Source organism: Trachurus japonicus, chromosome 1, assembly GCF_045865225.1.
Source record: "Trachurus japonicus isolate A0001 chromosome 1, Traja_1.0".
Lineage (NCBI taxonomy): Eukaryota > Metazoa > Chordata > Actinopteri > Carangiformes > Carangidae > Trachurus > Trachurus japonicus.
In genome coordinates this window covers 29,392,072-29,404,409 of record NC_140907.1, presented here as the reverse complement: position 1 = coordinate 29,404,409, position 12,338 = coordinate 29,392,072, and the positions used below count along the sequence as shown (strand labels likewise).

Here is a 12,338-nt window from a genome sequence, read left to right as displayed (position 1 = left end):
GACAAAGGAATAACTTCACCTCTTAGGACTGTAAATGATATAAGTGATGTTTCCAGGGGCCTCCTGGTCTGAAAGGAGGATCAGGACCCACAGGAGCCACAGGAGCCATAGTGAGTACTTCTTCTAAAACCTGCTGTTTGTTTGTGAAATGAAAACATAGTATGTAAATTGCATCAGTATCTTGCCTTGTATTAGTGCTTTTATTTGGAGAAGATGAGGAGGTGCATGGGCTAATATGTTATAATCTCTGTCCACAGGGGGCATCAGGTGAGCGGGGTCCTTCAGGAACAGCCGGGGCCATAGGACAGCCTGGTCGGGCTGGAGCAATCGGAGGACCTGGACCGATGGGAGAGAAGGGGGAACCTGTAATTAACTATTCATCCTCCTATTAGACCTCACACCCATTTGGAAAAGAAATGCCACATCAAAGTTTTGTTTAGGAGCATTTTGTGTTTATTGTTTGCACAGAATACCATGTATCAAATGTGTGTGTGTGTGTGTGTGTGTGTTGTGTCTCAGGGAGAGAAAGGTCCTATTGGACCAGCAGGTCAGGATGGAGAGCAGGGACCTGTCGGGATGCTCGGAGCCACGGGTCCTGCAGGGCCTCCGGGAGACGATGGGGATAAGGTACATTTTCGTGTGTCTCTGAGAGTCTGATAGGCAAAGTGAAAGTATGCGCGTTTCTGCTTCGATAATTAAGAGTGTGTCCTCTGCGTGTGTGTGTGTTTGTGTGTCCACAGGGAGAGCAGGGAGGCCCCGGACAGAAAGGCAGCAAAGGAGACAAAGGAGAATCAGTGAGTTTACAGAAATACATCAGTGTGAATTGTACTCAGTGATCAGAGTAGCTCTTATCTGGTCTGAATCTCTCTCTCTCTCTCTCTCCACAGGGTCCTTCAGGTCCAACCGGCACTCAGGGGCCCATCGGTCAGCCTGGACTCCCCGTGAGTCTTCTGCTCTCTTTGTCTTCTCAGTGTCCTCATCCGTCCATTAGCTCTGCCACTCATTGTTCGATAGAGCCCGGGGGTGTAGCGAGCCCCAGGCGGATGATGATGATGATGATGCTTCAGTGTCCAGGTGTCATTATGTTCAGCCGATGGTTTTATTGAGCACTCCAGTTTCTGTGGTTACCTTTTCCTCCTCAACACAGTAAGAGCTGAAGAGCCAACCTCAGTACATCAAAGTGAAATAAAAGATAGGAAATCAGACATTAAAAACTGTGATTTTAACCGTTCAGGGTTCACCAGCCCCTGTTCTGGCTGTGTCACCTGTTGTCAGAGATAAACAACTATTCACACTCCCATCTATACCTGTGGGTCACCAGTTAACCTAACCTGCATGTCTTTGGACTGTGGGGGGAAGTCAAAAAACCTGGAGGAGAGACAAGGAGAACAAACAAATCCAAGTGAAAAGTCTTAAAAGTTAAAGGTAGAGTAAGGTTAAAGCAGGCTATACATTTTGAAAATACAATTCACTTCTCTCCGAAGCCTCCAGAGCAGAGGAACGCGCAACGCTTGTTCGTTTTCCTGCCATAACGTTGCTGTAACTTCTTGTTGAATTTAGCAAAGCTAGCATAAGCTCTGGCTCTGACATTTTCCGTATTGTAAATTGTTGAAGACTTACATGCGATTACGACGCATCACCATCCAGTGAATTTGTTCGTGGCGTTCACAATGACTGCTTTTACAGGACTGTCCGTTCCACTGGTGACTGACTTTTTTTTTATTTTTATGAAAAAGCGCTTGATTAATTGGTTGCAATCAGGGTGTGAAGAGGATTTCAAGCAATAACAGTAAAAAAAAAAAAACAATGCTCCAGAAACAGATCTCCTCCAGGACATTTAAATATCTGAAATGACACCACAGCACAGACGGTGACAGTGAAAGTTAAAATGTGATTGAAATTTATTTTTTTGGATAAACCCTATTGAGATGAATCATCTCGTTTTCGAGGGGGTCCAAACATATAGACAAACATGAACTCATCGTACAAACATGTTCTCAACAATACAAAAAAAAAAAAGAATAAACGAAAGAAAAAAAACAGTCTGCAACAATAAAACAAACAAATAAACAAAAAGAAAAAGGACAAACCACAGTTTACATAACGACATTGGAACAATACAACTGTAAGAAGGCCACAATGGCCAACACTGAGACTGAGATAACAGTATATAATGATTACTATCAATTCATCAAATAAAAAGAACATGCAGCTTCAATGAAAACAGGAGCAAGACAGAGCATGCTTGAAGATAGCAAGAAAGGAACTGGATCTGATATGAGCAGGAAGGTTATTCCAGTCTACTGGTGCTTTAAACATAAAATATCTTCTACCAAATGATTTATTGACATTCGAAACAGAAAAATAGAGCTGAGAAGAAAGTCTGATATAATAACTTGATGTATACTGTATGGTGTAAGATACTGCAACTAGACAGGATGGGTAATTAAAGTAAATGCATTTATATATCAGCTATAACCAGTGCATGTGTCTTCTCGTATCCAATGAGGGCCGATTGAGTCTATCATGTTATATATTAAAAGACTGAATTGTTTTCGGACACTCAGAAAGACCAAGGTACAGGTTAGTTGAGGACACGGTTTCATGCAGCGTAGTAACCCGGTTTAACCAGGTTACTGTAGTTACTGCTCAGCGTTCAGAACCTAATTCTGTAACAATGCCTTTCCTTACTTTTTGCAGTTTCCGTGATAGAGGCTCGCTCCTTCCTTTGAGTCTGAATTTAAAATGTCAAATGTTCAGAGGCAGAAACTGACCTATTTAACCCACCAGAGGCTGCTTTGTGTTCTGTTACAGTTTTTTAGCCGCATTTTGTGTGGAACAGTTTTAAATGCAAGAAAGTATCACTATGTGCGGTTATTGCTTCTTTTCATCCTCTGTTGTCATAGCAATAAGTTCTCTGCCTGAAGTGTCTGCGTTGCACACGTGTACTTTAAGCCGAATGAAAGCAACAAAAACATGAAGAAATCAGGTTCCTCTAATCCCTGACCCCAATTAAGGAAACATTGTGTTACATTTGCATGACATTTAAAAGATCAGATAGGACATAAAGAAAGTTAAAAAGCAATATTATAAGTAGAGCAACTACAGAGGCAAAGACATTAAACTCAAGTGTTGTATTGATTGTGTGGGAGACATTCAAGCCGACAGTGAGTGACCTCGATGGAGAAACATGGATGAAATAGTTTCTTGAAAATGCAGCGCAGCCACAATGCAGCTATTTCCTACAGGAAGAATGTATGACACAGATCAGCTCTGGACCCACATCTGGTCCACTTATAGGTGACAGCTGTGAGTCTGATCATTGTGTTGTTTTAGCTGTGACTCCAGACTTCAGTGTAGTTCAAAAGGCTTTTCTGATAAACCACAGAATTACGTTTATTCATGATCAAACCAATTATTTTTGCTTTATGTCTCCACATCTCTTATGTCTTTGACCACTGCTTCATTTAACCTTTAACCACGTCAAAGCTACAAAAAAAAAAACATTGTCTTTATCCTTCTCCTCCGCTGTGTCGTAGGGTGCGGATGGAGAGCCAGGTCCCCGGGGCCAGCAGGGCATGTACGGTCCCAAAGGAGACGAGGGACTCCGCGGCTTTAAGGGCTCTAGAGGACCAATAGGATTACAGGTGAGATTTGTTCACAAGTCGGGCCGCGGAGCATTGAAGTGATGTCTCTCTGAAAACGATGGAGTGACCTTGGAGCGCCACACTAATCCTTTAATCCTGTGTGTGTTTTCCAAGGGTATGCCAGGACTGCCAGGAGAGAAGGGTGAGAGTGGACACGTGGGACTAATGGTGAGTTTGTAGAAAACTGTAAATGTAAAAATCTACCTTTTATATATATACAATATACTATATACAATGCCATACAAAAGTTTGGGCACCCCTGGTCAACATTTCTGTGAACAGTTAAGCAAGTGGAAGATGAAATGATCTCCAAAAGGCATACAGTTACAGATGACAGATTCCCTTTATATTTCAAACAATATATATATTTTTTTATTTTCATTTTTTACATTTTGAAAATGACAGAAAAGGAAAAGGGCCTGAAACAAAGGTTTGAGCACCCTGCATAGTTAGTACCTACCTAGTAGCCTCCCCCTTTGGAAACTACCACAGCGTCTAAATCAGGGGTGTCAAACATGCGGCCCGCGGGCCAAAACTGGCCCGGCAGGGGGTCCAATCTGGCCCTCAGAATGAATTTGCCAAGTGTGAAAATTACATAGAAGGCAAAAGAGGCATAATATTGTTGAAGTTGCACATGTATTTTTATCAAGAAATTTCAGATTGTTCATAATTATGTTTTGTAAAAGAATAGTTCATTAACTGTAAACATCTTATAATACAAAGGGAAAAGTTCTTCTTTTTATTTATAGCTTATCATGCTATTATTTTAATGGTCCGGCCCACTTGAGATCCAATTGTGCTCTTTGTGGCCCCTGAACTAAAATGAGTTTGACCCCCCTGGTCTAAATAGTAAATATCTTGTCTGAAACCTTGGTCAAAGTTATCTGAGAGCTCAAGTCTCCTGGGTTTCCCATTATTTTTGCAGGCTGCTGCTTTGTTTCCATTTTTCACTCTAAAACTGTCGAAAACAAAAATAGTAGTAGTAGTAGTAGTAGTAATTTATTTGTCCCCGTAGGGAAATTGAGTTGCAGCAGATCACTTGACATTTCATCTAAAAAAACAACAACAACACAGATAAAAACAGCACAGTACAACTTTCACACAGATTAACACTCATCATTAACACTCGTCATCAGTGGGTCAGCTTTATGTTTATCGCAGCCTTAACCTGGTCAGACTTAAGGCTGCGATAAACATAAAGCTAATAATACACTGATATTGCTTAAAATATTGCAAAAGAGTGTTTCATGTTTAACTTTATGCCTTTTGGAGATCATTTCATCTTCCACTTGCTGAACTGTTCACATTAACAGAAATTTTGACATTGGGTGCCCAAACTTTTGCATGATGCCGCTGTTTATTATTTATTATTTTTATTTTCCTTCATTTGCACACAGACACATTAGTTAGAGAATCACTCGTCAACATGTTGATGGACCGAGTGCTCACCGTCTTTGAACGCCTGTAAAGTTTCACGGCTGCTTCTTGCTCAGTTGTGTTGCTGTCCTCACACAGACAGACGTGTGAACACCTGCCAAAGCACTAAAACTGCCTCTGTGCAGCAGCAGGTGTCTCACTCTGCCTGCAATGACTCACTGTTATTTCTCTCCCTCCTTCACATACCTGTTTTTAGGGTCCACCTGGACAACTAGGGCCCTCTGGACCTCAAGGACCTGTTGGGGGACAGGTAAGTCTGACAGATGCATCCTCACTCAGTAAAAGCACTTGTTTTGACTTTTGGAGAAACATTATGATGTGTTTGCTGTGCAGGGTCCGAGTGGGCGAATAGGAATGATCGGACAGCCAGGTGTTGTTGGAGAGAAGGTAAAAAAATAAAGACTGCACATTACAATGTTCAAATAATTCATCTTTCTGCATTAAATAAACTCCATTTATTTCTATATTAGGGGGAGGACGGTGAGGCAGGTGACCCTGGGCCGGTTGGTTTGGCCGGAAGAGCTGTGAGTTTGTTTGATTTCTTTTTTCTTTTTAAATCAAAGAGCCCTTTTAACTGTTCTACCCTCAATCACCAGTTCTATCATTGTCTACCCATGGCTTCGTTATGACTCACACTGCTGCTCCGTTATTACCTCAGGGACTAAAAGGAGAGCAGGGGGAGAAGGGAGATACGGGAGCTCCGGGGGCAGCTGGTCCTCCGGGAGCGAGAGGGACCCCAGGAGAGGACGGAGCCAAGGGCAACGCTGTGAGAAACACACACGATATCAAAAGCAATAACAGTCTTCATTACCATGCTGTTATCGACGATGCAATACAATGCAACACAAAGCACTTAACTTTTGTACAGTCTATGGTAGAATAACTCAAATGCCTCCGAGTGAACACCCAGCTGCACTGCAGTCAGATAAAGACAAAGCAACAGAGCTGTAACAAGTGGAGGATAGTGGGTTTCATGGCGGCTACAGCTTCTTTAAATCTAAATGTACTAGTGGTTTTTCCCACTAAGCTCTTTACTAGCATGAATGAAAAATATCTATTTTGCTGAACTGATGTCTGGTCTTAAGTGCTACCATTTCAATTGTATATAACTTTTTATATTGATTTGACTACACAATAAATGTTAATAGTGGACAATCAGACAGACACTTAGTAAATAGAGAAATGCTGAATCACTGTAAGCAGAAAATAATCAAAATAGAAAAAAAACTCTCAAATAAAGTAGTAAAATGGACATGAGAGGTGAAAGAACATATTTTCTGAGCAGATTTCCTCTTCATCTTTTTTTCTTCAATGAAGATTATCCAATTTAGAAAATAGTCAGCCTCAAAAAAGGCACAAAATAAATGAAGAAACAAACTTTATGTCTGTTTGTTCCTGCTCTACTTCTTCTGCAGTTCGTTTTCTCTGCCTTTGTAGAGTGGTACATGATTCACTACTTTTATAGCCTGTTCTGTCGCACACTATTAGTAACTCCAGTCTTTTTGCTCCCTCAGGGTCCCCCAGGCCTCACTGGGGACCTTGGACAGCAGGGAGAAGCCGGACCCAATGTGAGTGCCCTCTCTTTTTATTCATCCTCCTTTTTCCCCTTCCTAATCCTTGTCTTCTAATTAAAAGTCTTTTGGTAGTTATTGAACTGCCGTGTCCAATTGCCAGAGCAAAGGCTGATCAAAAAGATCCTTAACTGGGATTTCCCTTCATCTCAGGAATGTCATACTTGGTGTGTAATATAAAATCCATAAGGATTTATAGGAAACCCTGGTTTGAGAAAATGAGCAAAAAGCCAGACTTCAAAATGAATGTATATCAAAGATGTGCACATAGAACTTCTATACTGTATATTCAACTTAGTTTGGAGAGAAGGCAAAGTCTTGTGCAAAGTTTGGGTGAAGTAGAAATTCAATTTTTCGTTTTAACTTGCACTTGAACAGATAATGAGTCAGTATTTGGAAGTTTTTAGTTACAACGTCTCCTGATTTTGTTTTAGTTTGTCATATTTTGAATTAACCTTTAAAAAATGAGATGAGATGTTTTGTGAGTATCTTGTCATGGAGCTGTACATCTCAACTTACATGATGCTACATAATGGCCTGGTTGCTGTTGTTTTCTACACAGGTCAATCAAGAAAATCTCCATCTCTACTCATTTTACCTTTAAAACTCCCTTAACTGTATTTTCTGTTCGAGGATGTGTTTTTTATTTATCCATACGGCCCTACTTGGGAAGCTTCCATCGTATTCAACCTCGCTTTTAAATCTCAGCTTTACTGGTCTCCATACACGCTTACAGTCCCATATCAGTCTGAATATTCACCTTCTATGCACCACACCGCTGGAATAAACCACAGGACTCAGTGAAACTTAACAAACTCATTTAAATAGAGGCTTTCAAAGCTCTGCTTAATGTTGCGGTCCCGAATATTCAGCCTTGTTCTTGTTATTCTTCGTCTGGTTCTCTATTATATTTTGCACTTTATATTCCTGTACTCATGTATTGCATTGACGTATTGTGATCTGCAGGAACGTCCTTGAAAAAGAGAGCTTGCTCTCAATGGACCTCCCTTTTAAAATAAAGGTTAATTGAAAAAAATGAAAAATGTGTGTAGTTTTCCTCTGCCCACCTTTTTTTTTTGTCTCTCCTCAGGGTGTGGATGGTTTGGCCGGGACTAAAGGAGACACAGGAGATCCTGGAAATGCTGTGAGATCCTCTCCTCTAACATCATACACTCTAAATATTTCCAATTACTAATTGATTATTCCTTATTTATATCAAATATATGATGTAACCTACTTCCTTAAATTCCTTAGGGACCACCGGGAGCAACAGGGGAACCTGGACCATCTGGACCTCCAGGGCGACGGGTGTGTGTTTAGTTGTGTTTGTTAATTTCTGTAAACACCTCTGATGCACTTGTTTCTGTTTCCTGTGAGATTAAGTAAAAAAAGTGAAACCCTCTTCTCCTGGCTGTTTGAGGTCGGGACTATTTTTCTTAATGCATTTCCACAGTGTTTGTTTGTGTGTGTCTGTGTGTGTGTATTTGTGTGTATTTCTATGACAGATTCAGGTTAAAATGTTTTACAATGTTGTTCTTCAGGGCCACTTGGGTAAACCAGGGAAGGAAGGGAAGGCGGGCCTGAAAGGAGTGAAGGTGAGCGTCAGGAAACAGCTCTTTGAATCATAACTTCTGAGTCATAACAGTGTCTGAAGGTCATCCTGCTCTCTCTTCGTTCCAGGGGGCTCCCGGTTTCGAGGGTCCCATCGGGAAAACGGGGCCTGTGGGCGCCCAGGGGCATCCTGGCAAATTCGGCCCCCAGGGTCTAAGAGGAATCCCTGGCCCTGCAGTACGTTGGCGTAATAATAAAAGCAACAGAATGAATCAGAGAAGCACAGAAGAAGACGGCGGTTAATACTAAATCATTTCTGTCTGTGTGTGTGTGTCTTCATCTCAGGGTGAGCAGGGTTTAAATGGACCACCTGGACAGACAGGACCACCAGGCCCCATGGTGAGATGACATTGTCAGACATCAAAATTTCAAAGGTTTTTCATTACACAATGGAGAAATGGGAAGAGTACTGATGTCAGCTACAGTATCCAGTTAACTTAGCTTAGCACAAACACAGTTACAGGGAACAGTTACAGTACATTTAGAAAGTGAGTGATGTTTAATAAGTTAGTTAGTTAGTTAGTTAGTTAGATACTTTAATAATCCTTCACAGGAAATGTTGGTAGTTACAGCAGCAGCATTCACATGTCATTCATTGCATCAATAATAAAAAATAAGAAAGATAACAGCTCTATCTAGAGAATTGCAGACCTGAGTATAAAATTAAGCTAAGCTATAACTCCCAATAACCTAATAAACCTACAAGTAGAAATGCCAATGCAATACATATAAATAAATACATCAGAGGTAAAAGACTAAAACTAGTTAATTATAATTTAAAACAACAAGTTCTGTTTTAAAAGGAAAGTAGTAGTAGTGCTGGAGTGCTGGAGTATTACACATTAGGCTGAGCTATTGCACATTGAAGAGTTTTATGGCGGCAGGGAGGAAAGACTTCCTGTAGCGTTCTGTCTCTGGGTGGAATCAGCCTGCCACTGAAGCTGCTCTGCCGAAACACCTCCAGAGCATGAAGTGGGTGCATGTCGTTGTTCATAATGGTTTACATTTATATAACGCTTTACTACTGATACCTGATACCCAAAGCGCATACAGAAACCATCATTCATTCATACCACATTCACACCGGTGGTGGTGGTGGTGGTGGTACATGCCTATGTAGCTCACAATATTGAGTCTGTTTCCAAATATATAGAACTATTAAAGAGAAGAGATTAAGATTTTATTGTTGTTTGTTTTCTTATTGAAATTATGACAAAATTGCTCTGCTCATTTCCTTCGCCATAACAATAAAAATAGGTGGGGTGATGATGTTATATCTCTGACAGAGTAGACGATGAATGTTTGTTTTTATGTGCATTGTTGTGCATGTTTTTGACCTCGTTATAACTTCATCTTCTTCTCAGGGTCCACCGGGATTACCAGGGTTTAAGGGAGACCCCGGCAAGAAGGGAGACAAGGTGTGTGTGTACACATAAATATCTGCTCTGCCTTCTTTACTGTGACTGTAGCCATGATGATCTCATCAGTGACGTCTGTGCAGGGTCACGGTGGACTCATCGGTCTGATCGGACCTCCAGGAGACATCGGAGAGAAGGGCGACAGGGGACTGCCAGGAAACCAGGGATTATCAGGCCCGAAAGGAGATGAGGTACGGTAAACGCACACGCACACACACATACACACAAAAGGAGTACCAACCAGGCGATATATAGATGGTCCTTTCATGTTAGCTGGTTCATGACAGTTTAATTTCATGCCTTTATTAGAGCTCCGCCTTTCTGTTCCTGCCGCTGTACGTGAAATTGAGTTCCCTTTATACCACGGCACAAACATGAAATACAATTTCTTTGATCAATGAAATTTTACTATAACATTTCACAATGTTATCCCAGCCGCTGCTCGCAGGTTAATCCATGTTTAAAAGATGAGGCTGCCGATATTATCTGTCTTTGTAATGTTCCTCAGATCCCAATGCAAAGATCAAGAAGAACATTTTCCTATTAAGTGTTTCCTTGGATCTTGACACTAAGTGTAATAGTCGAGGTAGAGAAGTCGGAAAGTTTTGAGAGACAGTTTAGAGATAGTTTGTTTTGGTCTTTTCATAGATTTTGTCAATGATAGACAACAATCTCACTCTAGAAAGTAATGTCTAAGAGTCACAACTTTGTTTTGTCTTTGTGTTTTCTATCAGGGCCCAGTCGGCCCAGCAGGTCCCCACGGTCCTCCCGGCCCCTCTGGCCTGTCTGTGAGTACACAGGATTATATTGGATACACATTAACATGTAATATTGTTGTTGAAGTATCATTGATCCCACCTTTGTGTCGCTCTCTCAGGGTGCGATTGGTCTGAAGGGCTCCAAAGGAAACCTGGTGAATATGACGCTCGTTGTTTTATTCGATTTTGTTTTTTTGTTTTTTTTTCATTACACGACAGCACAAAACTGATCACGTTGCTCTGTGTGTTTATATTTAGGGTCCGATCGGCCCCAGAGGAGACACCGGGCCTGCAGGACCTCCAGGACCACCAGTGAGTAAAACCACCACCTCAACAAGACTCATTTATTCACATTTATCTGTCTGACACCTCCTTTCCTCCCTTCTCCTCCCGTTTCTTCCTGTTTCCTTTCCTGTCCTGTCCTCTCCTCTCCTCTCCACTTCTCTCCTCCTCTCTCTCATCTCCTCTCCTATTGTTTCCTTTCCTCTCCTCTCCTCTTGTTTCCTCTCCTCTCATCTCCTTTCGTTTCCTCTCCTCTCCATTCCTTCTCTCTCCTCTCCTTTCGTTTCCTCTCCTCTCCATTCCTTCTCTCTCCTCTCCTCTCATCTTCTCTCTTCCCCTCTCCTCTTCTCCCCTGTCCTCTCCTCTCCTCTCCTCTTGTTTCCTATCATCTCTTTTCCTCTCCTCTCCTCTCCTCTCATCTTCTCTCTTCCCCTCTCCTCTTCTCCCCTGTCCTCTCCTCTCCTCTTGTTTCCTATCATCTCTTTTCCTCTCCTCTCCTCTCCTCTCCTCTCCTCTCCTCTCCTCTCCTCTCCTCTCCTCTCATCTCCTCTCCTCTTGTTTCCTCTCCTCTCCTCTTGTTTCCTATCATCTCATTTCCTCTCCTCCCTTCTCCTCTCCTCCCTTCTCCTCTCCTCTCCTCTCCTCTCCTCTCCTCTCCTCTCCTCTCCTCTCCTCTCCTCTCCTCTCCTCTCCTCTCCTCTCCTCTCCTCTCCTCTCCTCTCCTCTCCTCTCCTCTCCTCTTGTTTCCTCTCCTCTCTTTTCCTCTCCTCTCCTCTCCTCTTGTTTCCTATCATCTCTTTTCCTCTCCTCTCCTCTCCTCTTGTTTCCTATCATCTCTTTTCCTCTCCTCTCCTCTCCTCTTGTTTCCTATCATCTCATTTCCTCTCCTCCCCTCTCCTCTCCTCTCCTCTCCTCTCCTCTCCTCTCCTCTCCTCTCCTCTCCTCTCCTCTCCTCTCCTCTCCTCTCCTCTCCTCTTGTTTCCTATCATCTCATTTCCTCTCCTCCCCTCTCCTCTCCTCTCCTCTCCTCTCCTCTCCTCTCCTCTCCTCTCCTCTCCTCTCCTCTTGTTTCCTATCATCTCATTTCCTCTCCTCCCCTCTCCTCTCCTCTCCTCTCCTCTCCTCTCCTCTCCTCTCCTCTCCTCTCCACCCCTCTCCTCTCCTCTCCTCAGGGACAGCCAGCAGCCGGAGTCGTCCCTCTGCCAGAGCGAGGACGGAGAAGGAGGACCCACGAATCTGTAGATGGCGCGGCTCTCCACGAAGCGGCGGAGGAGGAGGAGGAGGCCGTCAACGGAGGAGGAGAGGAGGAGGAGTGGATGCAGCGGGACCAGGCGCAGCCAAACGGTTGGATGAAGGACAAGGAGGGCCAAGGCATGGAGGAGGTGTTTGCATCTCTGTCCTCTATGAAAGTGGACGTGGAGGGTCTGCGTAACCCACAGGGGACGTTCCACAGCCCCGCCCGCACCTGCAAGGAGCTGTGGCTCCTCCACCCGGAGCTCCCCAACGGTACAGAGTTTTTATCCACAAAGTTTATCATAGCTGCTTGTTTTCATGTTTCATTTAATTTCATTTAATTTTGATTTATTCCATTCATGGTATACATACTTCACATGG

General features: G+C 42.8%; 1 protein-coding gene across 2 annotated transcripts in view; it reads left to right on the top strand.

Moving 5' to 3' along the window:
* Window positions 1-12,338, top strand: part of LOC146992183 (uncharacterized) — a 48,614-nt gene that overhangs the window by 30,084 nt on the left and 6,192 nt on the right. For both annotated transcript variants that reach the window (XM_085784301.1, XM_085784312.1), the window contains exons 40-62: window positions 57-110; window positions 258-365; window positions 520-627; window positions 741-794; window positions 888-941; window positions 3,540-3,647; window positions 3,762-3,815; window positions 5,281-5,334; window positions 5,418-5,471; window positions 5,555-5,608; window positions 5,743-5,850; window positions 6,599-6,652; window positions 7,746-7,799; window positions 7,910-7,963; window positions 8,197-8,250; window positions 8,336-8,443; window positions 8,552-8,605; window positions 9,631-9,684; window positions 9,768-9,875; window positions 10,419-10,472; window positions 10,562-10,597; window positions 10,701-10,754; window positions 11,897-12,230. In XM_085784301.1, coding sequence (XP_085640427.1) covers window positions 57-110; window positions 258-365; window positions 520-627; window positions 741-794; window positions 888-941; window positions 3,540-3,647; window positions 3,762-3,815; window positions 5,281-5,334; window positions 5,418-5,471; window positions 5,555-5,608; window positions 5,743-5,850; window positions 6,599-6,652; window positions 7,746-7,799; window positions 7,910-7,963; window positions 8,197-8,250; window positions 8,336-8,443; window positions 8,552-8,605; window positions 9,631-9,684; window positions 9,768-9,875; window positions 10,419-10,472; window positions 10,562-10,597; window positions 10,701-10,754; window positions 11,897-12,230 — 1,828 coding nt within the window. The remainder of the gene's footprint in view (window positions 1-56; window positions 111-257; window positions 366-519; window positions 628-740; window positions 795-887; window positions 942-3,539; window positions 3,648-3,761; window positions 3,816-5,280; window positions 5,335-5,417; window positions 5,472-5,554; window positions 5,609-5,742; window positions 5,851-6,598; window positions 6,653-7,745; window positions 7,800-7,909; window positions 7,964-8,196; window positions 8,251-8,335; window positions 8,444-8,551; window positions 8,606-9,630; window positions 9,685-9,767; window positions 9,876-10,418; window positions 10,473-10,561; window positions 10,598-10,700; window positions 10,755-11,896; window positions 12,231-12,338) is intronic.